The sequence below is a fragment of the Carlito syrichta genome, unplaced genomic scaffold, assembly GCF_000164805.1.
Source record: "Carlito syrichta isolate Samal-C Ts95f unplaced genomic scaffold, Tarsius_syrichta-2.0.1 Scaffold136145, whole genome shotgun sequence".
NCBI lineage: Eukaryota > Metazoa > Chordata > Mammalia > Primates > Tarsiidae > Carlito > Carlito syrichta.
The window spans coordinates 1629-24787 of NW_007080241.1; the positions used below are offsets into that span (position 1 = coordinate 1629).

The 23159-nt window shown below is 45.1% G+C and overlaps 1 protein-coding gene across 1 annotated transcript in view; it reads right to left on the minus strand.

Annotated features, from left to right (window-relative positions):
- Positions 1-311: 311 nt before the first annotated feature.
- LOC103251111 (mucin-16-like) overlaps positions 312-23159 on the minus strand; it is a gene marked incomplete at its 3' end in the record, with an annotated part of 73166 nt that continues 50318 nt past the window's right edge. The window contains exons 25-41 of the mRNA XM_021708395.1: positions 22750-22785; positions 20631-20761; positions 20471-20538; positions 17911-18083; positions 15581-15640; positions 12751-12875; positions 12584-12651; positions 10357-10529; positions 9991-10026; positions 9655-9720; positions 8132-8256; positions 7845-7912; positions 7064-7236; positions 5288-5332; positions 2820-2950; positions 2663-2730; positions 312-484 (exon numbers count right to left, since the gene is read on the minus strand). Coding sequence (XP_021564070.1) covers positions 312-484; positions 2663-2730; positions 2820-2950; positions 5288-5332; positions 7064-7236; positions 7845-7912; positions 8132-8256; positions 9655-9720; positions 9991-10026; positions 10357-10529; positions 12584-12651; positions 12751-12875; positions 15581-15640; positions 17911-18083; positions 20471-20538; positions 20631-20761; positions 22750-22785 — 1719 coding nt within the window. The remainder of the gene's footprint in view (positions 485-2662; positions 2731-2819; positions 2951-5287; positions 5333-7063; positions 7237-7844; positions 7913-8131; positions 8257-9654; positions 9721-9990; positions 10027-10356; positions 10530-12583; positions 12652-12750; positions 12876-15580; positions 15641-17910; positions 18084-20470; positions 20539-20630; positions 20762-22749; positions 22786-23159) is intronic.

Below are 23159 nucleotides of genomic sequence, written 5' to 3' on the forward strand. Positions count from 1 at the left end.
AAAAAAAAAAAAAAAAAAAGAAGCAGCAGCATAGAGGAGAGCCTGGTGTTTTACATCTGTACATGAAACTCGACCTGGTGTCATCACTCTCAAGCTACACCCACTTGGACAAATCGCTCAACCTGTCTGAGCCTCAGTTTCTCCAGCTGCAACACAGGCTTAATCAAAGACCAATCTTGCAGAGTGGCTGTGAGGGGGTCACTGGTGGAGTCAGTATTCAAATCCCAAGTCTCCCCCTAGAGAATTGGTAGACAGATAGCCTCTTGGGCAGCAGGGGTGGGTCCGGGGAGGTGGGGCTGAGGACCACTCACCGTTCACATAGAGGCTGTCTTTGTCCAGGGAGTAGGGGCCCAGCCAGGCGATGCCACGGGTCTGCCAGCTCAGGTCATGGAACACCTGCTTGGCAGGTAGACCTGGGCCGTCGGGGGGCTGCTGGTAGGTGCAGAGGAAGTCCACCCGCGTGTGAGCACCATTCTTCTCAGGCCTGAGGAGAGAGAGGTGTCCCTTTGGGGGATCCAGGCCACCTGGCACTGCTTCCCCTGTGGTCACTGAACACCTCCCAGTGCGTGAGCCAGCCTTGTTGAGTCCTTTGCAGCTTCTCCACCTGGCCTTACTGTCCCTTTTGAGGTCCTGTGCACTTGAAGTTTTTATATGGAAGTTCCCTACCCGGGTAACTTTCTGGTCATCCTCCAGGTCTTAGCTTAACCAATTCATCCTCTTCCTCCTCTTCCTCTTCCTCCTTCTCTTTCTCCTCCTTCACCATTTCCTCCTCCTCATCTTCTAAAATTTTTATTTTTGTTTTTTGAGTTGGAGTCTCACTCCACTGCCCAGGCTGGAGTGCAGTGTCACGCTCACAGCCACTGCAGCCTTAACCTGCTGGGTTCAGGCGATCCTTCCACCTCAGCCTTTCAAGTAGCTGGAACCATAGGCACACGCCACCATGCCTGACTAATTTTTTGATTTATTATAGAGATGAGGTCTTACCAAGTTGCCCAGGCTGGTCTCGAACCCCTGAGCTAAGGCAATTCTCTCACCTTGGCCTCCCCAGATGCCAGGATTATAGGCTTGAGCCACCGTGCCTGGCTAAAATCAGAATATCAAAGAGATATCTGCACTCCCGTGTTCACTGCAGCATTATTGACAGTAGATAAGACATGGAAACAACCTATGTGATATTCAGGGGACGAATGGATGAAAACAAAATGTAGTATGCCTACCGATAATGGACTATTACTCAGTTTTTATTTTTTATTTATTTTTTTGAGTTGGAGTTCACTCTGTCGCCCAGACTGGAGCGCAGTGGCATGCTCCCGGCCACCGCAGTCTCGACCAGCTGGACTCCGGTGATCCTTCTGCCTCAGCCTTCCAAGCAGCTGGAACTATAGGTGCGCACTACCACACCTGACTAATTTTTGATGTATTATACAGATGAGGTCTCGCCAAGTTGCCCGGGTGGGTCTTGAACCCGCGGGCTCAGGCAATCCACTCGCCTCGGCCTCTCAAAGTACTGGGATTACAGGCTGAGTCACACAGCCCAGCCTATTACTCAGTTTTAAAAAGGAGGAAATCCTTCCATCTGAGATCACATGGATGGGGCTAGAGAAATTTACACTGAGTGAAATAAGCCAGACACAAAGAGTGGAATCTAGAACTCACGGAAGGAGAGAGGAGGGTGGTTGTTGTCATGGGTTATGGGGCGATGTTGGCCAAAGGGTACAAAAACAGTAACTGGGTAGAGGTGATAGACATATTAATTAGCTGGAGTAGTCATCATTTTACGATGTCTATCAAAACACAATTTTTATATATCAAAAACTAAATAGTCGCAAAATAAACGCAAACTAAGACCACAATGAGATATCATCTTAGACTGGTCAGAATAGCTATTAATAACCCCCTCCAAAAGCAGATATTGGCAAGGATGCAGAGAAAAGAGAATGCAAATTCACTGTTGATGGGAATGTAAATTAGTGCAACCTCTGTGAAAAACAATATGGACATTTCTCAAAGAACTAAAAATAGAACTACCGTGTGATCCAGCAATCCTGCTGAGTATCTACCCAAAGGAAAATAAATCATTACGTTAAAAAGACATCTTCAGCACTCTTCACAATAGCAAAGATATGGAATCAGCCTAAGTGTCCATCAATGGATGATTAGGTAAAGAAAATGTGGTCTATATACACGGTGGAATACTATTTAGCCATGGAAAAGAATGAAACCAAATCTTTTGCAGCAACATGGATAGAAGTGGAGGCCATTATCTTAAGTGAAATAACTCAGAAACAGAAAGTCAAATGCTGAATGTTTTCACTTACGAGTGGGCGCTGAACAGGGTCTATACATGGACACAGAGAGTGGAGTTATAGACATTGGAGACTTGGGGGCTGGGAGGAGGGGAGGGGTGAGAAAATACTTAGTGGGTACAATTTACACTCTTTGGGTGATGAACACACTAAAAGTCCAGACTTCACCGCTATGCAACATATCCATGTGACAAAGCTGCACTGGTACCCCTAAATCTATACCAGAAAAAAAAACCCAAAAGAAATTAAAAGACCAAGAAGAAAAAAAATAGCCCACTCCAATCCAAGGGGGCTACCATTGTGAGCACTCCAAGTTCTTGGGTGGTGAGCCATGGGTGGGCAGGGGTATTTCTCACCTTATCGTGGTGACCCTGCAGCCTGTGTACCGGGCGCCCAGGCTGCTTCTCTGGAATAAAGGACTCAGCTGCAGGGGAAGAAGGGAGAGTGTTGATCAGAGGCAGACAACGGCCCTGGAATGGGCCTGGAAGTGGGACAGGGAGGCGGGCCTCTCACCAGGTGCCCCAAGACGCTGTCGGTAAGGTTGAACTTGTGGGAGCCTGGGCGGCCCATGTCTGTCATGTAGCGCAGGTTGACGATGGTGAAGTTCAGGGTGAAGAGCTCCTTGCTGACCTCCCCAGCTACAGCTGGGGAGAGAGACAAAGCTTGCAGGGTGGATGGTGGGTGGGTGGTGACGTGATGCAGGGTAGGTGGGGCAGCATATACCCTAAGGTGTTGGCTTCCAAGGGCCTGTATCTGCCTCCCAGTAAACCGGAGGGTGACTTGGGAATGGAGCCAACCCCATCAGCCAATAAGGGTGGCTTCATGATTTGGGAGTCCAGATGGGCTATTTCCACCCAGATGCAGCAGGAGAGGATCAGTGGTTTGTTCTTTCCCAGGGGGAAAGGCTTCGTATCACCACTCTGAGGCAGAATTGGCAGGTCCAGACATTTCGGCTTACACTCTTTCTCTCTCTCCCCTTTCCTCCCCCACCCCTTCCTTTCCCCTTCCCTTCCTCTCTGCTTCCATCTCTTTCCCTCTCTCTCTTTCTTACTCTCTCCCTCCTCCCCTCCTCTCTTCTTTTTCCTGCTCTCGTAGCTAGGTATGTGAATCCTCTAAGCATTAATTAAAACAGCCGACAACCCTAGCAGCCATAACTGACCTCTTTGCACCTCAATTTACTTATCCATGAGATGGGATCATGATAATGGTTGATAATTATTCCTTCTCTTGTGAGGGTTAAACAAGTTAATCTTTGTAAAGTGTGTAAGCACTGCTGGGCAGAGTAAACGTCCCTCTTTTCTTCCTTCCTTGTATATATACATAAGCAAGTGCTCTCCGGGCACTTACTATGTGTGAAGGTTTTATATACCTGTGAGCTATGGCTGAAGACAAACCTTTGGAAGAAAAGTTTACCTCTCCTTTCCCTCTCTTTCTTCTGCTAATCACTCCTTCTGAACTTCCTTCTCTCCTCCACCTTCCTTTCTTCTTTCCTTCCTTCTTTCTTTCCATCTATGTATCTTTCCTTTCTTCCTCCCCTCCACATCATTTAACCTCCTCCCCCTTCCCATACTTCCTTCCTTCCATCCACACATTCATCTTTCCTTTCATTGTCACTCCCTCCCTTTCTTCTTTCTGCCCATTCACACTCCCCTCTATGCATCCTTCTGTTCACATTTTCTTCCATCCATCCATCCATTTTCCTTTCTTCCTCCCTCTATTCCTTCAACCACCTATTCATCATCTTTCTATCCTTGCATTCATCTTTCATTCCTTTCATCCATTCATCTATATTCTCCTCCTCCTTTCTCTCACGCATCCCTTCTTCTATCATCCATCCATTTACCCATCCATCCATCCATCCATCCTTCCTTCCTTCCTTCCTTCCGTCCGTCCATCCATCCATCCATCCATCCATCCATCCATCCTTCCTTTCATCTGCTCATATATATTCTCCCTCCCTCTTTTCATTCATTACTTCTTCCTTCCTTTTATCCACCCACTCATCCACCCATCCATTCTTTCATCTATCCATCTTTCCTTCCATCCATCCATCTTTCCTTTCATTTGCTCATCTCCTCCTTCCTTCTTCTACTCATCCCTTCTTCACCCATCCATCCATCTTTTGTCCTTACACCTCTTTTTTCTTCCTTCCATCTATTATATCCATCTTTCCTCTCTTCCCTCATTCCCTTTTTTCTTTCATCCATCTCATCTTCTTTCAACCCACTCATCTATATTTTCTTTCTTCCTCCTTCAACTAGCCACTTCTTCCATCATTCACCCATCCATCCATCCATCCATCCATCCATCCATCCATCCATCCATCCATTCATCCATCCATCCATCCATTTGTCTTGCCTTCCACACATAATGAAGGACTCTAGGAACTCTTTGAAGGACTGAGCAGTAATAAACAAAACACATTCAATGTCACTTTTTCCTCCTAATATTTGGGAAAAGGTGGTCTATGGAATCCATGAAGATTAATGAGCCCCTTGGTGAAAATGAGTGAGCAAGGAGGAAGAAGTGATGGGTATAAGTCATTTTGTAGAGATGATTTGGGGCCAATAAAAGCTTTCCTGCCTGTGGGTCTGATTGGGTGAGGAGGATGGATGGAGCTAGAGAGGATGCTGGGAAGGATGTGAAGGGCATAGCTGCTGAGAAAAAACCACCAAGAATGAAATCCAAAGTGTCACACCTCCAAGGGAATGGCAGCAGTGGTGGCAGCTCTAATTATGAAAATTTGTGCTTCTCAACACGCCCCATTCAACCAATCTGGACATCATCCTCAGAGGTGTATGTGGGGAGAGGGTGGCTGCTTCCCATCATCCCCAATTTAGCCCACATGTCTATACATGTCTTCTGTCCTCCTTTTTCACCCAAAGAGTGAGTGACAGGAGGAGGGACTGGATGCTTGAAAAGCTTCTATTTTGGGGGGGAAGGGAGGTGGTCAAAGATACATATAGATCTGGAATACTCACTACTGGTGATGGTGCCTGGGGCTGGAAGGGTGAGAGGAGTGTAACCTGCAGAGACAGGGAGAGACGGTAAGGAAGGGGGGAAAGGAGAGATCTTCCAGAAGAGGAAACTTGGCCATTGGAGAGCTGGCCGTTGCAGAGAGGGCCTGCCAATGGTTGAATCACCGCAACTGTGACTCATTAAAAGGAAGCCAGATGAGATGGTGGGAATATAAATCAGGAAAATCTCTGTGGGAAACGTATGGAGAGTTCTCAAAGAACTGAAGCTAGATCTACCATTCCATCCAGTCATCCCACTGTTGGGCATCTACCAAAAGGAAACAACATTTGATAATAATCATAAAAAAAGACACCTGTAGTTGTATGTTGGTCTCAGCACAATTGCAAAGATAGGAAATCAACGTAAGCTCCCACCAACCAAAGAGTGGATAAAGAAAATATGAAATGTATGTATCGTATATATGTGATATATCAATATATTATATGTGACATATGTAATATATATATAAAGGAATATTTGTAAAGGAATATTACTCAGTCATAAAAAGAATGAAATAATGTCTTTTGCAGCAACTTGAATAGAACTAGAGGCCATTATCTTAAGTGAAGTAATGCAGGAACAGAAAAATCAAATACCACATGTTCTTACTTATCAGTGGGCACTAAATAATGTGTACACATGGACATGGAGAGTGAAATGACAGACATGGGAGACTCAGAACTCAGAAGGGGGTGGGAGGAGAGTGATGGATAAAAAACATGTATTGGGTACAATGTATACTAACCAGGTGGTGGGTTCCTTAAAAGCCCACCACTAGACTTCACCACTACACAATTCATCCACATAACCCCAAACCACGTGCACCCCTAAAGCTATTGAAATTTTTTTAAATGAAGAAAGAAAGAGCCCCTACCTGGCAGGGATCAGAGTCTACTTCCCAGCTGCAGAGAGGCAAAGGTTTTACTCAAAGCACTCAGATGTGAGCCCTACTGGAAGCTTGAATAGTGCAGGGACACGCTCCAATCCTCCCTGACAGCTAGAGATGTAGCAGAGCTCACCCAGCAGGGAGGAGGAAACCCACACCCCAACACAGACCTTTCCCAGAGATGTAAACCTCGGCACTGCAGAAGATGGGAAGAAAACACTCAAGTGCTTGGAGGTGGGGACTCCATCATCCTGGAGATACCAGGGAAGAGGTGCCTAGGTCTGGAGCTTTTTCTGGGGGTACAAACCCCTGTTCCTTCCAGGTTGGAAGTGGAGTGGGGGTGAGAAGGGAAGCTATGGGCCCCCTGGTCTCTTCCATTCCTGAGAGCTGAGACTCAAGTGGAGGCAGTTTACAGGAATGCAAAGACTTAAAAAAAAAAGTTAGATTTGGGGTACAAGTGCACATTTGTTACATGGGTTTTTTTGTGTACTGGTGCGGGGGTTGGGCTTGGGCTTCTGGTGTACCCATTACCCAGATAGTGAACATTGTGTCTAACAGGTAAATTTTCAGTCCTCGGTCCCCTTCCATCCTCCCCCTTTTGGAGTCTCCAGTGTCTGTGACTTCTTCCTTTATGTCCATGTGTGCCTACTGTTTGGCTCCCACAGGAATGTACAGGCTTCTGAAGACTCAGAGTACTTACTACTGGGGGACAGGGGGAGAGACTGGCCCAGCTATTAGGGGTATAACCGGCACAGGTGGAGGAGAAAGGCTGAGTAGGGGGTGGGATGAGGGAGAGACAAATAAAGGATGATGTGAGGCCTGTTGAGTACAAAAAAGAATGGCATCTGCTCACCATTGACGTGCAGACTGTCCCGGTCCAGGGTGTAGGAGCCCAGGTGGGTGACCCCATGAGTCAGCCGGCTCAGCTCCCAATACAGTTGCTCTCTGTCTAGTCTAAGGCCTGTGGGGTCTGAGTGGTAGGTACAGATGGTGTTCACTCTGGTAGCTGCCCCATCCTTCTCAGGCCTGGGGAGGGCAGGTAAGAAAAATGACCATAAAATGATGGCCCACAGAGGTGACCTGAGATTCCTGTGGGCAGAACAGGAAGGAGCCAGGTAATATTAAGAGTCTCACAGAGAGGGAGAAACCAGGCTTAGTTTCTCTGAATGCATCGATTTCCAGCCAGCCTGGGACCGTCAGCAGAATCACAGATGCACTATCTTTTATTAAATTGCAAAACTCAAATTTGCATCCTCATGGCGGGGGGTGGGATGGGGACAGGAGGGCTTACACCTAAGAAGGGTGAAGAGCTGGAATTGGGGATTAAAGCAGGTAGGGAAGGCACATTTGTCTTCAGAGAAACCCTGGGGACAGAATTTAACACATAAAGGAAAGGTGAGCTGGAGAAAATTGAGAAGGATGGCCAGGGTAGGGGCTCATCCTGCTGCTGGGGATTGCAGAATCTCTCAGGTGGGGAGGGAGGTAGTAGAATTAGGAGACACTTTGGTCCTGGAGTCAGTGCCTCCTGGCTTCCACCTCTGCTGAGGACATCCACAGAGATGGCAGAGAGGAAGCCGACCAAACTCCTTAGGCCTGAGAGGACAGAGGCAGCCCTGGCTATTCTAAGGTCTCACCTGAGCAAGGCTAGTCTGCAGCCAGAGTAGAGAGGACCAACACTGGTGTTCTTGAACAAGTTCCTGAGCTGTGGAAGAAGGAAAGGGAAGAGAGTTAGAGAGCTGAGAGGGCAGGGACCTGGCATAATTAAGGTCAGGGTCGGGAAGGGCTAGTATCAGTGGACATGGCTGCATCTCTGGGGATAAGGATGAGCTTGGTAGGACATTCTTCCATAGCTCTGGCATAGGTGAGGTAGGAGAAATTGAGTGAGGTGGGTAGGGCAGAATTAGGTGGGCGTGGCTCTCACCAGACCCCGCAGGACCCTCTCTGTGGTGTTGAATCTCCTGGAGCCAGGGTAACGCATGCTCTCCCTGTAGTGCAGGTTGGTGATGGTGAAGTTGAGAGTGAACGGCACCAGGAAAGGAGGAGATGCTGGAGCAGAGATGGGAAAGAAACACTGTGTTCAAAAATAGAGACAGGTCGGGCTCGGTGGCTCAGCCTGTAATCCCGTGCGTTTGGGAGGCTGAGGTGAGTGGATTGCCTGAGCCCGTGGGTTCGAGACCCGCCTGGGCAACTTGTCGAGACCTCATCTCTACAATAAATCAAAAATTAACTGGGCGTGGTAGCGCGTGTCTGTAGTTCTGGCTACTTGGAAGGCTGAGGCGGAAGGATCGCCGGCACCCAGCAGGCGAGGCTGCGGTGGCCGGGAGTGGCCACTGCACTCCAGTCTGGGCGACAGAGTGAGACTCCAACTCAAAAAAAAAAAAAAAATAGAGACAACATGAGTTTGCAATAGACTTACTTAAAACATATGGCGCGTTTAAGGTGAGTGACCAAAAAAAAAAAAGTTTTCCATGAATCCTTTCCTATAACAGTAGAGGGTTGTTTTCCTATAAAATAATTCTTGTTTTATTACTATTTTATTTTTAAAATGTGGGGTAAAATTCAGGGTTATTTTCAAACAGTCATTATGCAGGTACCCTTGTTGATGAGGTGTGTCCCCTCCCCCGGCAGTTTCCCACCACTGCCAATCCCTGGTACAGGTTATATAATAGCAGCTAGGGGCTGAGCATAGTGCTTGGTTCATGTTCAGTGTTCAGTAAGGTCAGCTGTTATCAGTTTACTCTTGCTGTTTGTTCTTCTCAGGCCTAGGGAAGCCGGGTAAAGCAAAGGGGGTCAGGGCTACACTGGTGTACAATGGAACAGGGGTCACTGAAGATTCTCTATCAACAACCTTTGACTGTCATCATCGTCACAACCATTGTCGCTATCACATTCACTATTGTCATCATCATCGTTGCCATCGCCACCGACATCATCCCCATCTCACCACCACCACACTCATCCACACCATCACATCACAACATCATCACCCTCACCACCACCACCTCTGTCATCCTCACTATCTTTATGAGGTAGGTAGGACCGTCTTCCATAGCTCTGGCACGTGAGAGGTAGGAAGGATCAAGAGAGGGGGGCAGGGCAGAGTTATGTGGGTAGAGCTCTCTCTAGACCCTGCAGGGGTCTTTATCACCCTCCTCATGACCATTCTCCCCATCACCAACATCACCATGGCAACCACCACCGTCATCACCACCCCCCACCCCTATCATTCCCAATTACAAAAAGTCTCCGAGGGAGAGGTGGTTATCTGTTTTGTAGTTCTTGCCATGGCTCCGGGGCCTGGCACAGAGCAGGTTCTCCGTAAAGCTTGTTCAGTTGACTCACCATCAGAAGATTTATTAGTCCATTGTTATTTGAGTGAACATGGCAGAGATGTCGACACTCATTGGGCGTGCTCTAACACTGGGGCCGTTGACTGGTACTTACTTGTGAGGCTCAGGAGGGAAGATGGAGACCCAGAGCTTCTCAGGTCTACTGTGGATGTCCGAGGAGCTGTGGAGAAGACCTCATCAGTGAAAGCAGCAAGCACTTTCATGGCAGAAATGCCAGCAGGTGCAGCAGGTGAGACGATTGGTGGGGCCTGGTTCGTGTGGGGCTGGAGCTGGGTCTAACTCTTCAGTTGGGACCATTGGACAAGGTAAAAAACTGTGACCTCCCAGCTCCTTTCTTAATGAAGAGGTCATAAGGGAGAGTGAGGAAGGGTCGGTTCCTCCCCTTCCTGGTTTAAGATGGAGGACACAGGAATATCAGTTGAATACTCACTGCTGGTGGTGGGCACAGAGCTCCGGTGGGTGAAATCTGCAGAGAGAGGAAGGGAGCATAGTGGGTAAGAATTAAGGGAGAGGTGTGGAATGAATAAGGAGTCAGGGCTGCCCTGGTGCAATTGGAGGAGTGTCATGGACCAGAGGCCCCTGGAGATTCTCTATCAACATCCTCTCACATCAGGTAGGACGGTCCTGAGGATGAACTCAGTCCAAGGTGATGATGGAACCATGGAGTACAGATATTAGTCATCACCTATAGACAATAGGGCCCACCCTTAATGACCAGGCAGGGAAAGTGACCTCTAGTCAGGGAGCAGAGGCTGTCCAGCAAGAAGGAGATATCATCTGCATCCCAAATGCTCACCGTTGACATAGAGACTGTCCCTGTCCAGGATGTAGGAACCCAGCCGAGTGACACCATGGGTCAGCCGGCTCAGCTCCCAGTACAGCCGCTCTCTGTCCAGCTCAAGACCCATGGGGTCAGGAAGATGAGTACAGACAGCATCAACTCCAGTGGCTGTTCCATCTTTCTCAGTCCTGGGCAGAGAGGGACACAGGGATGAAGAGGGTGGGGAGTCCAGGCTGAGGTCCTGAAATGTCTCCTTGAAGGAGGAGACAGAGAACTCAGGAGGACTGGTGAGCAGCCTGGAATGGCCTTGGCACTGGAGGACTATTACAAATGAATAGGACAGCCAAGGTCCCCAAACACAGAGAGGATATAGCATCCATAAATATAAATGTTGATATTTGTGCTAAACTTTAAAATAACCATCATAACAAGGCATTATACCCCCTAACAACAGAAGCATGATGGTGGAAGGAAGGAATCAGGAATCTGACAAGGTGAAAGAAAGCAATGTCAGATTGCTTAAATTCTAGCTCTGTCACTCAACTTCTAGCTGACTCTGAGTAAGTTTCTCAACCTCTCTGCAGCTCATTATTTTCATCTGTGTAATGAGCTAATAGTATAGAGCCCACAGCACTTAGTTCTAGCAAGTGCTCAATATAAGGCATTCATTTTTAAAATTAAGTATTCACAGGAATAATGTTCCTGGTGTGAGTGGACTTTGCAATGAGAGAGGCCAAGTTTTTTGAAGGAAATAGTGATGTCAAGTAAACTGTCTGAGGTGGAGGTGGGAATGAGACTGTGCAGTATCAGAGAACAAGAGAGAACCCAGGGCCAGTGGGAAGGGGAAGTATAGCATCATGGGTGGAGAACAACCATGAATGTCTTTGGGGTTGGGGGGCATTTCATCCTCACACAAAAGCTCAGTGATTTAAAGGTATCACACAAGGGGCAGGGTGACCCAGGGGCTCAAGTGGAAGTCCACATAGGAAATATTCCTGGGTCTAAGAGTAGCTGTAAATAATTTACTACATACTTACATTTTAATTCTCATCATGCTCTTTCTTCGATCACAAGTGGATTTTCCCACCTCTTAAATCTGGGCTTGGCCACGTGGTTGGCACTGGCCAATGGAAATCAGCAAAAGTGATATAGGAAGAGACTTGAAAATCACGTGTGTGAAGGTTTGCCATTCCTTCCTGCTCTTGGAACCCTGATCATGTGAATGGGCCTGAGTTAGCCTGCTAGAGGATGGAAGAACATGGAGGAGAACAGAAGTTCCCCAGCCACCAGTCCACCCAGCCCCTGACTACAGACACATGAATCACCCCATATGAGACAGACATATGAGATCAGCTGAGCCAACTCAGGCTGGGGGAATCTCCCAGCTAAATCCAGTCCACATCACCAGTTTTACCCAGCAGAATTGTGGGCACAATTTGTTATGCAGAAGAGCAAATTGAGACACTCCAATTGACTGGAGAGGAGGCAGAGACACAGAGATATTAAGTCACTTGTTGGGGCCACATAGCCTTAAAGTGGAGGAGCCAACATTTGAGATGTCAGATTTCAATGGAAAGTGGAAAGCCACAGTAAAAAACTGTGCTGCATTGCTCAACAATCTCTTAGAGGGTGGAGAAGACATCCTAAGTCTGGCTGTTAGAGGTCAGACAGCAGAAGTTGGTTATTGCTAAAGGACAATGAGATAGAGGGGGACTCGCCAGATATTACAGACAGGTCAATATTTAGCCAAAATGTGGCAAAAACAGTAAAGAGAATTATGTACCCTTTATATCAGGATTTCTTAACCTTGGCACCATTGACGTTTTGGGTCAGATAATTCTTTGTTCTCAGAGACTGTCCTGCACACTGTAGAATGTTTAGCAGTATCCTTGGTCTCTGCTTATAGATGCCAGTAGCATCCCCCATCCTGACTTGTGACAATAAAAATGTCTCCTGACATACAATCACTTCTGGTTGAAAACTACAGCTTTATGGGGATGACACGGATATGACTGGCTAATTGCTTTCTTGATGAACTCTTGCATAAAAATCTTTCTGAAAAGTCCATCCTTGTCTCCTGGGAAGGAAAGAATGAGTGGTGTCTACATTTTCTGGTCAAAAAGGAAAGAAGACAGAGCAGGAACTGGGGGCCAGTTGTCCCTGGGGCAGCGTGTGCAGAGTGTTAGGGCCCAGACTGTGGTTATCTCCCATATTGTCTGCATGTCTTCTCTGGAGTTCTCACCTGAGGAAGGCCAGTCTGCAGCCAGAATAGAGGGGACCAATGCTGCTATTCTGGAACAGGAGCTTGAGCTGGGGGTAAAAGAGAGGGGGGTGAGAAGATGGACCAAGGTGACTTGGCTGGGAAGAACAGGACAGAGATGGGGAAGGGCAGGCATTGGAGGCTCTCACCAGGCGAGTCAAGGTCCTCTCTGTGGTGTTGAATATCCCAGAACCTGGGAGTTTCATGTCTTCCCTGTAGTGCAGGTTGGTGATGGTGAAGTTGAGGGTGAACATCACCAGGGATGGTTCTGTGGCTGCCCAGGAAAGAGAGTGAAGGGGTTCATTATGAGCTCTGTTCTGGCATCCTCTAGAGGGAGGGTCCAGGGTGGACTCCTTAATCCCATGTTCAGTGAAATAAGCCTGGACTACCCTTGCACCCAGCCAGACTTAACGAAGGGAAAGAGTTTTCATATGAGGTGGATGATTTTAGCTGAAAAAAGAACCTCAACTCGTTTAGCCAAATGTATCTAAAGACTAATAATTGTTGGGAGGTTGAGGTGAGAGGATTATTTGAACCCAGGAGTTTGAGACCAGCCTGGGCAACATAGCGAGACCTCATCTCTACAAAAAAAGAAAAATTAGCCAGGCGTAGTGGCATGTGCCAGTAGACCCAGCTACTCGTGACTGAGGTAGAAGGATCACCTGAGCCCAGGAATTGAGGCTGCAGTGAGCCATGATTGTGCCACTGTACTCCAGCCTGGGTGACAGAGTGAGACCCTGACTAAAAAACAAACAAAGAACAACAACAACAAAACAGCGAGCAACTGGTGGACATTTGGATTGGAGAGAAAGAGAAGCAAAGCCACTCTGCTACAGTTGGCTCAGTCCCCAAGGCAGCGACCTCCTATAGTCTTCTGATGTCCCCATGGGATAACTGCTGAGTGGACAAAATTGATCCCCTCATGGGCATGAGCCTTCCTCAGTTTCATTAACAACCTCTGGAGAGGGGATTTTAGGCACAGTGACATGCGGGTTCTTTAACTGCAGCATTTCTGCTCCCCCCACTAATCCTGAGAGGTAAGTATTACCATTTTACAGATGAGGACATTGAGGCTCAGAGAAGGCAAATTTTGCCCAAGTCCCACAGACAAAGAAATAGCACAGCCAAACTGTCTCTTTAGCTAAAAGCAAATATTGCACACTCAAGGTTGGGTGTAGTAGCTCATGCCTGTAATCCCAGAACTTTGGGAGGCCAAGACAGGAGGATTGCTTGAGCCCAGGAGTTTGAGACTAGCCTAGGCAACATAGCGAGATCTTATCTCTACCAAAAAAAAAGAAGAAAAAGAAAAAAATTAGCTGTATGTGGTGGTGCATGCCTGTAGTCCCGCCTATTCTGGAGGCCAAGACAGGAGTATTACCTGAGCCCAGAAGCTCGAGGGCATGAGTTGTGACCATGCCACTGCACTCCAGCCTGGGCAACAGAGTGAGACCCTGATTCAAAAACAAGCAAACAAAAATCTAATTGCACACTCATGTTTATGGCAGCATTATTCACAATAGCCAGAAGGTGGTAGCAACCCACATGTCCATCAATAAATGAATAAACAAAAATATGGTCTATTCATATAATGATATATTACTTATCCTTGATAAGGAAGGAAATTCTGACATATGCTACGATATGGGTGCACCTTGAGGACACCATGCCAGATCAAATAAGCCAGTCACAAAAAAAGATAAATACTATATGATTCCACTCACTGAAGATATCTAGAATCATCAAAATCATGTAAATGAAGAGTAAAATGGTGTTTGCCAGGAGTTGGGGGGAGGAGAAATGGGAATTGTTGTTTAATGGGTATAGAGTTTTAGTTTTGCAAGATGAAAATGTTCTGGGGAACCTAAATTTATTTGAAACAACTGAATACACTTAAAAATGGTGGAGATGATATATTTTATATTATGTGTATCTTATCACAATTGAAAAATTTAAAAACCAATCATACGCCTAAAAGGTCAATTGTTTTCTCCAGAAAAATCCATGTATTCCCCTGTGGCATAAGGTTAGGGGTAGGGCCTGGAGCTTGGATATCTGAGTTTGAATCCCAGCTCTGCTACTTGCTAGATGGTTATCTGAGTTTGAATCCCAGCCCTGCTACTTGCTAGATGGTTAGCGGGACCAGTTACTTAGCATCTTGTCTGTGCCTGCATTTCATCCTCTATAAAACGGTGGTAAGAGTTGTAGCTACCTCCTAGGGTTTTGGTGAAGATTAAGTGAATTAAGACTCTGGACAAGGCAGAATAAGCCCCTTATAGCCTATCTTCACTGATTACAAAGAAAACTTCTAGATAAAATTTAAAAAGCAACTACCCAGGATTCTGAAAAGTAAACAAAAGCAGGCCTATTGCGGAGGAGAGTCAAAACTTTCGGAGAAGTGACTTTGTGCAAGAGTTCGTTGCACTCTTTTTCTCTTCTTTTTTGTCACATAGTTATTCTGAGTGTAAGTTCCCGTCCTAGAGCTGTGCATGAGGGAGTGAGTACATGAGTAGATAAAATTCTGATGGAAACCCCATATTTCTGACCACATAGAACTAGGAAATGGGGTGTCAGTGAGATTTTCAGCTCCCAGGTGACACACATGAGATGTGAATAAACCACATCGCAGTAAATTCCATGAAGAAAAGAATCACTGTGATATGACAGAGAAAACTTGTGGGCTAGGTGTGTATGTGAGGAAAGTGCTATTTCATATGAGGTGGTCTGGAAAGGTCTTGTAGACAAGGTGATGCTTAAACTGAGATTTAAAGAATGAGATGGTACTGCTGGTCCCAGGAATATCTACTGCAAAAGTCCTGATATGGGACAGAGATTAGGGAGCTTGAAGACCAGGCAAGAGTCTGGAGGGGACAAAACTTAGAGAGTGAGGGGAGAGGCCAGAACATGCAAAGGAAGGATGATCAGCAGGGACCAGACTATGCCGTGTTGATATTCCATAGACCCCAGAGAGCAGGTTCTTACCTGCAGGGCTGGGGGTAGAGGATGTGAAAATGCCTGCGGAAAATGTAGACATCATGGGAGCTGAGAAAAGAGAACATGTGGAAAATGAACAAGTTCCAGCCTACAGGAATCTTGGGCAGGAGTTGTTAAGTGAAATATGAGCTTCTGTCTTGACTAGACCAAGACCTTGGTTAGATTAGGGGCTGCTCTGAGGCTGTGGCTGGAAATTAGTTTCTCTTCTGAGGAATAAATGCTGGTATGAAGAGTCCTGAGGGCATTAGGGTATCACCGCTTAGAATACTCACTGCGGGTGATAGGAGTCCAGTCTCGATGGTTATAACCTGCAGATTGGAAGGAAGGAAGAAAGAATGACTATTACTACAGTTAAGAGGAAGGGAAGGAAAAATGGCAGACCTAGAAATGAAAATCATTAAGAAACTTTCTGAGGATTATAAATAAACAATAATGGCTACCTTTTCCTTGGTACCTATTATGTGCTTTCATCTGATCATGATGGACATCTCACCATTACTATTACTAAAATAAAAATACAATAGTGATAGCTGCCCCTTTTTGGGGGGATATACTAAGCACCAGCAATAAAGCCATTCATACTATAAGGGTAAAAAGACACTTTTAGGAATGAGTGTGCATCCTTACCTTTCTCATATTCTCTCCATTCATAATTTACTTTGATTCTTGTCTCTTCCCCAAATTTTAAAATAATATGACTTTTTCCCCCTGAGTTTAGTTTCTGGGTTTTTGTGATGCAGAACTGACAAAACTGTGTCAGGTTGAGAAAGTGGTACGTGGGGGTGAATATATGGAGGGATAGAGGAGTGGAGTGGTACATACGGTTTGAAATGTTAGGGAAAATTTGATTAAAAAGGGGAGACTTGGTGATCAGACAAATGGCATAACAAATGGAGCTTGAAAAGAATTGGGGAAAAGATAATTGTTTGTGAGTGTTTCTCTGGGTTGTGGGTTGTACCTCTTTGGATGCTGTGTGAGAGACGCCAGTGAGGACTGGACACAGGAAGACTGGGCAACTGACTTGGGTTATTCCTGAATCATCTCACTTGACATCAGAACAATCCTACGTGGTCCTTTTGTTCCTTTCTATGAATGGGACACTCAAGCCTCAGGAGGTTCCATGGCTTGTCTGGCCTTACATGAAAGAGAGAGCTGTTACTCGACAATACCTACACTCTAAGCCTCTGCCCTAAATCAGTCCAAACCCTGGAGCAAACCTTCTATGGACACAGAACAGGGTGTGATATTGAACAGACAATGAAATTGACAGTTCAAGTCAGATATAAATGAAATCTCCAAGTGGATATAGAGGGGAAATGACAAATTATACATTAGGTTAGATTGTTAGAGTCCACTGCCTGTTCCGAGATCTGAGGCTTGTTCTTTTTGGATGATCTGCAGTGTGGCCTAGTGGTTAGGAAACTGGAGTTTAGATGGGCCTTCAATCTTCAGTTGGAGTTTTTATCCATCATTTTTTATAGCTGGAGGATTCTGGACAAACAACTTTCTCCTTGCATGCATAATGGTTCTCTGTAAAAATGAATATATTAACTCACAGAGCTTGGGTAAGAGTAATATGAGATAATACAATAAAGTTCTCATCACAATTCCTGGCATAGTGGGACATTTTGATAAGTATGAGCTGCTCTTGTGGTTTTATTCTTGGTAGCAGCACTGCTGTGCTAAAGATGTTATTCACGGTGTATTAGCTAAGGGTGGTGGTGTTAAATGAATTCAGTGTAGTTTCTCCTGGACATGGAAACGTGGAATTTGCCTTGAGTTGTCACGATGGAGAGAATGAGGGGGAAGAGGGCTGAATTGGACTCCCACTGCCCAATGGGGAGACTCAAACACAGGACCCCATATTGTCCCCTTCTTTCTACATGTTACAGTTAAAATTTTAAGGGAATAAGCAGAAGGAAAAAACACTTTGTCTCAGAAAGTGAGAGGAAAAACGAGTCCCCCTCCTTCCCTTGGTATGCTAAGCATTTTAAAATTAGTCCTCAAAGAAATACTAAGTTTGTACTAGAACTATAAATTTTTGTTGGCACAGTTTCTCAACCTTGGCACTGTTGACATTTTGGTCCAGATGATTCTTTATAGCGGGGCTGCCTTGTGCATTGTGGCACCCCACAATGTGTGAGCAGCATTCCTGGTCCACCCACTATATCTCATTAGCATCCCTCAATCATGACAGGAAAATGTCCCCAGAACACTGTCAAATGTCCCCTCAAGTAAAAAATGGCCCCTCGCTGAGAACTACTGATATGGATAGACTTGGGGCTGTAGGTGACCCTAGCTGCAGCATGCACACTCACCATTGACATAGAGACTGTCTCTGTCCAGGGTGTAGCGGCCCAGCCAGGTGACACCGTGGGTCAGTTGGCTCAGTTCTTGGTACAGCTGTTCTCTGTCCAGCTCAAGGTCCATGGAGCCAGTATGGTAGGTGCAGACGGCGTCCACTCCAGTGGCTGATCTGTCCTTCTCATTCCTGGAGTGATTGGCACATGGGAATGGGGACATCCAGAGATGTGAGAGAGTTAAATATTTTGTTCCACTCTGTGTTTAAACAGAACCCCTACTTTTCTGGTTTATGACATCTTTCTTTACTGGGTCTTGTCTAGTTTCGCAGACACATTTCTTTCTGTGTCCTTTTTATTCAGCCCCCACCCCCCGTAGAGTGGTTGATCTCCAGGCTCCATGATTTTGTTCTCAATTTTCTTCTCTTCTTCCCCCCTCCATTTTCCTTGGTTCATTTGATTTATACTCATTGTTTCAACTGGCAGCTCTGTTGTTATGAGGCCCAATGACTTTCTGTCTAGATGAGACTTCACTCCTAAACTCTGTCTCAGGCATCCAGTAGCCCCAGCGATGTTTTTCAGACTCTATGGGTTGCATATATCCCAAACTAAGATTATCAATACCCCCAAAAAACATTGTTCCTTCTCCCATGTTACTATATCAGTCATCTAGGAACCTCCTGGATCCTCCTCTGCCCTTTCCTTCCATATACATACTGTGTGTACACATCCAGCCTAGCTTCTCAATGGTCCACCCCCCTTCTGTACAATCATCACTTAAATTTTTTCCAGAAAAAATTTTTTTTCCATCCTCACATTTGCCAGTGCTCTACTCACAATAAATCACTACATGTCAGGGCTCTGCGTAAAACTCCATTGCACTTCTAGTTCTAAATCATTCTGACTAATATTTAGGGAACACTTAGGTGCTCTATTTTTACACTTGCTGCCTATTTTTTCTACAACTCTATTGAGTGTTGCTAACTTAACTGACATTTTGTTTTAGGCATTTTAATAACAGATGTATTGAAATATAATTTATGTTTATATACATACATTATGAAACAATGTATCATAGTTACGCCAATGAACACCCCTATCATTTCATACAGTTAACTTTTTTTGTGATCAGAACTCTAAGATCTACTAACTTGGCAAATTCTGCATGTATAATATAGCCTTATTAGCTGTAGACATTTCCATTTTATAGTTAAGAAAAAAAAAACTTCCCAAACATCACAAATCTAGGAACAAAAATAGGATGTGACTTCCTGCATTTGGACGCTAGGAAATATTAATACCTAACTTTTGGTGTAGAAAATACTGTGAAACTCTTTAGTGTGGCCAATAGCCCCAACTCCAGCATGAAGTCTTAATGATATCCACTCATCCAGCAACTCATCCACTGCTCATGCAACTATGCTCCCATGCTCCCACCCATCCACTCAGCCAGTCCTCCAGCTAACCAGGCTCCTTCTCCTTCTTCCTCCTCATCTTTTATCCTATGTATTCTTCATGCCCTCCCTCCCCCTATGTTTTCTCTTTTTGTGTGATTCTATTTTCGCTAGGTTTCTTTACTGTAAGAATACCAGAGATAATTTACATATAACCCCCTTCCCTTCCTCTGTCCTTCCCTTCTTCCTTTCTTTCCTTCCTTCTCCATCTCTTCTTCCTTGTCTGTTTTCTTCCTTCTGTCCTTCCTTCCCTTCCTCCTTCCTTCCATCCATCTTTCTTTCCTTTATTTTTTTCCTTTTACATTTATTTATTCATTCAATTTCTATGAGCTCCACACTCTATTCTCCTTTTGTTCACAGAACTTTTCTCATGTGCCAGGCTATTTCTCACATCTGTCCTATTCCTCGGGATGTGCCACCCTTTGAAATAATATCTTTGCCAGGGTTTCTTCTGGTGAATGTATTAATATACCCAACTGTCAGAGCTTGGCTCAGGCATGACCTTCTCCAGGCAGCTTCTACATGCCTCCCACAGGTTGAGCTAAAAGTTCTTTCTCTGGGCTCCTGTAGAGCTTTATCATTGCACTAACCCCGTTCCTATTATGGTTTTGAGTCCATGTAGTTGCTGCTTTCTCTATATTGTAGGTATCTTGAGGGAAGGACCCATGATTGACTCTTTCAGTGCCCTTGGCATCTAATGGTCTTAAGTGCCTCATTCCAAGTCTGCTTAATGAGTCAATACTACCCTTTCTAAATGGTGAGCCTAAATGTTCTGTGGTTTTGCTTATCCAAATAATTTTTTTTTTTGAGTTGGAGTCTCACTCTGTCACCCAGACTGGAGTGCAGTGGCTGCTCCCAGTCACTGCAGCCTCGACTTGTTGGGCTCCGGCGATCCTTCCGCCTCAGCGCTTATCCAAATAATTTAAGATCTTTGACAGCTAACTTCTTCAGGAAGCCCTCCCTGATACACTCAGTCAGAGGGGGCACCCTCTGAGTGTTAATTCCTGGAAGAACCTAGTTCTTTATGATCCTTGCCTTCTAGGTGTCAAGCTCATGCCCTTGCCTCCAAGTGACATTGCCCGTGACCCTACAGCCCTTCACGACTTGAGGGAAGGGAGTCTCACCTGAGCAAGGTCAGTCTGCAGCCAGAGTAGTTGGAGCCAACATGGGTGTTCTTGAACAAGGGCTCAAGCTAGAGGAAGGAAGAGAGAAGAACAGGATAGGTTGAAGTAAGCGGGTGGGACAAGGACAAGGAAGACTGGGGTAGACATTCTGGGCTCTTACCAGGTGACTCAGGGTCTTCTCTGTAGAGTTGAAAGTTAAGGATCCTGGGTGCCCCATGTCAGGGGAATAGAGCAGGTTGGTGATTGTGAAGTTGAGGGTGAATGGCACCAGACCTGGGCCCACAAAGGCAGCTAGAAGGAGAGAGAGGAAAAGTCTACCCAGAGTCTGTACAGACAGCCTTTATGATGTATAGAATACCATCCAAACATATGTGATATACAAAGAAAGAGGAAAAATGTGTCCAATCCTCAAGGGAAAGACCAATGACAAATGCAAACCCCTAGGTGATTCAGATGTTGGGATAACCATACACAGACCTTAAAGCAGCTACTACAACTATGCTCTATGAGATAAAGGCAAATACACTTAAGATTAGTGCAAAGATAGAAGTATTCAGCAGAGGAATATATACATATGAACCAAAAGGAAGTTTTAGAGCAGAAATACACAATGTCTGGCAAAAAATAATTCAATGTAAGGGTAGAATGGAGCTAATCAAGAGAAGGCTTGGTGATTTTGAAGACTTATCAGTAAAGATGATTAAATCTGAAGTATAGAGAGGAAAAATTTTAAAAATGTACTGAGCCTCAGGGTCTTGTGAAACAATATCATCTCACTAGAGGCTTATAAGAAGAGAAAGAGATTGGGACAGACAAACAATGTGGAAAAAATAGTGACTGAACATTTTCCAAATTTCTTAAAATCATGCATTTTTAGACTTAAGGATCTCAGAAAACTCAAAATAGGATAAACTCAAAGAAAACTATGCCCAGACAGATTCTAATTAAACTAGTGAAAACTGACAAAGAAGGAACAATTTGGAGAGCATTGAGAAAAAACTACATATTCAATTCTGGGGTGACTTGGTTTGTGATTCATGTCACATATTTCCAAGCCTACAGGAGCCAGACATGTAACATGAAGGCTTGAATTGATCAGGGTAGAACAGGATAAAAGTGGAGAGTATGCATTTTGTCTAGGGCATGTAAAGAGTTTGCAGAGTTATGACTCACAAAATGCAGAAACCCCAAAGGCAAAATTTAATTGTAGAACACTAGTTTGTAGCTCATAACTTCAGAGTCATAGACAGGGTTAAAAACTAGGGGCATCCAACCTGTATCATGACAAACACGAAAAAGACCCCTAGATTCAACTTTAAAAATAATTCTTAAGGGCTAGAGTAGGACAGATTTCATGGCATAAATCAGGACTCTGTGTCACATTCCTGGAGTCTCAGGAGCCCTCAGACCCACATCTGAGTAAGATGAGGAGAGAGAGGACAAGAATCAAACTCGTGACTAACATCTTTAGATTTTTCTGAATGTCCAAATAGAATCCACTATGCAGATATATAAAGAGCTTGCTTCATTCAAACATGGACTCATTCAATCAGTGCATATAATTTATTGAGTGCCAGTGGGGTGTTCAGCTCCCAGGTGACAAATACACAAAGGGTAAATGAATAAACCACATGGCAGTAAATTCTGTAAAGGAAATATCACTGTAATAAGACACAGAAAACCTGCAGACCTGGTGCCTATGTGGTGAAAGGTGGCCAGGGAAGGTCTTTATAGAGGTGATTCTTAAGATTTGAAAGATTAGAAGGTGCCCAGAACAGCTAGTCTCCAGGAATATTTAGTGCAAAGGACCAGAGGTTGGACAGAGATTAAAGTGCTAGAAGGATAAGGAAGTACCTGGGTGACCAAAGCTTAGAAAGTGAGGGAAAGACCAGAACATGCAGAGGTTGAGTGGGTAGCGGGGGCCAGGCCGTGCAGCGTTGACATTTCATGAACCCCAGATATAGCAGATTCCTACCTGTAAAGTTAGGGGTGGAGGATGTGGAAACCCTTGTGGAGAATGTAGACATCACTGGAGCTGAGGAAAAAGAGCATAGAAAAAAAATGACTGGATTTTATTCGAAAGAATGTGGGGGCAGAGGCTGCTAATTGGAATTTGAGTTTCTATCTTGACTAGACCAAGACCTTGGGGAGATTAGGGGCTGTGGAAAAGCTGTGACTGGTTACTTGGAGAGGAGTGTTGTCAATTTCTCTTCTGAGGAATGAACCCCCGGAGGGAAAGAAACTTTGGGCATTGGGGTATCACAGCTTTGAATACTCACCACTGGTAGTAGGAGTCCAGTCTCGATGGTTATAACCTTTAGATATGGAAAGAGTACAGGATTATGGTGGGTAAGAGGTATGGCAGGGAAAGACGGAAATCGGCAAGAAGCTTTCCAAGATTCATTAAAAAAAAATAGTGACTCTATTTTGTTTGGTGCCTATAATATGCTTTGTCCTTTGATAATAATGATGGCCATCGTCAGCATTATCATTACTAAAATAAAAGTATTAATACAGTATTAATAGCTGCTCCTATTTCTGGGGATATACTAAGCACCAGGAATAATGGTAAATACATTTCAAGGGTAAAAAGACACATTTGTGAATGTATGTTCCAACCTTGAACCTTATCCGTATTCTCTCCATGCATAAAGATAATTTATCTTTATTCTTGCTCTCTTAGCCTGGC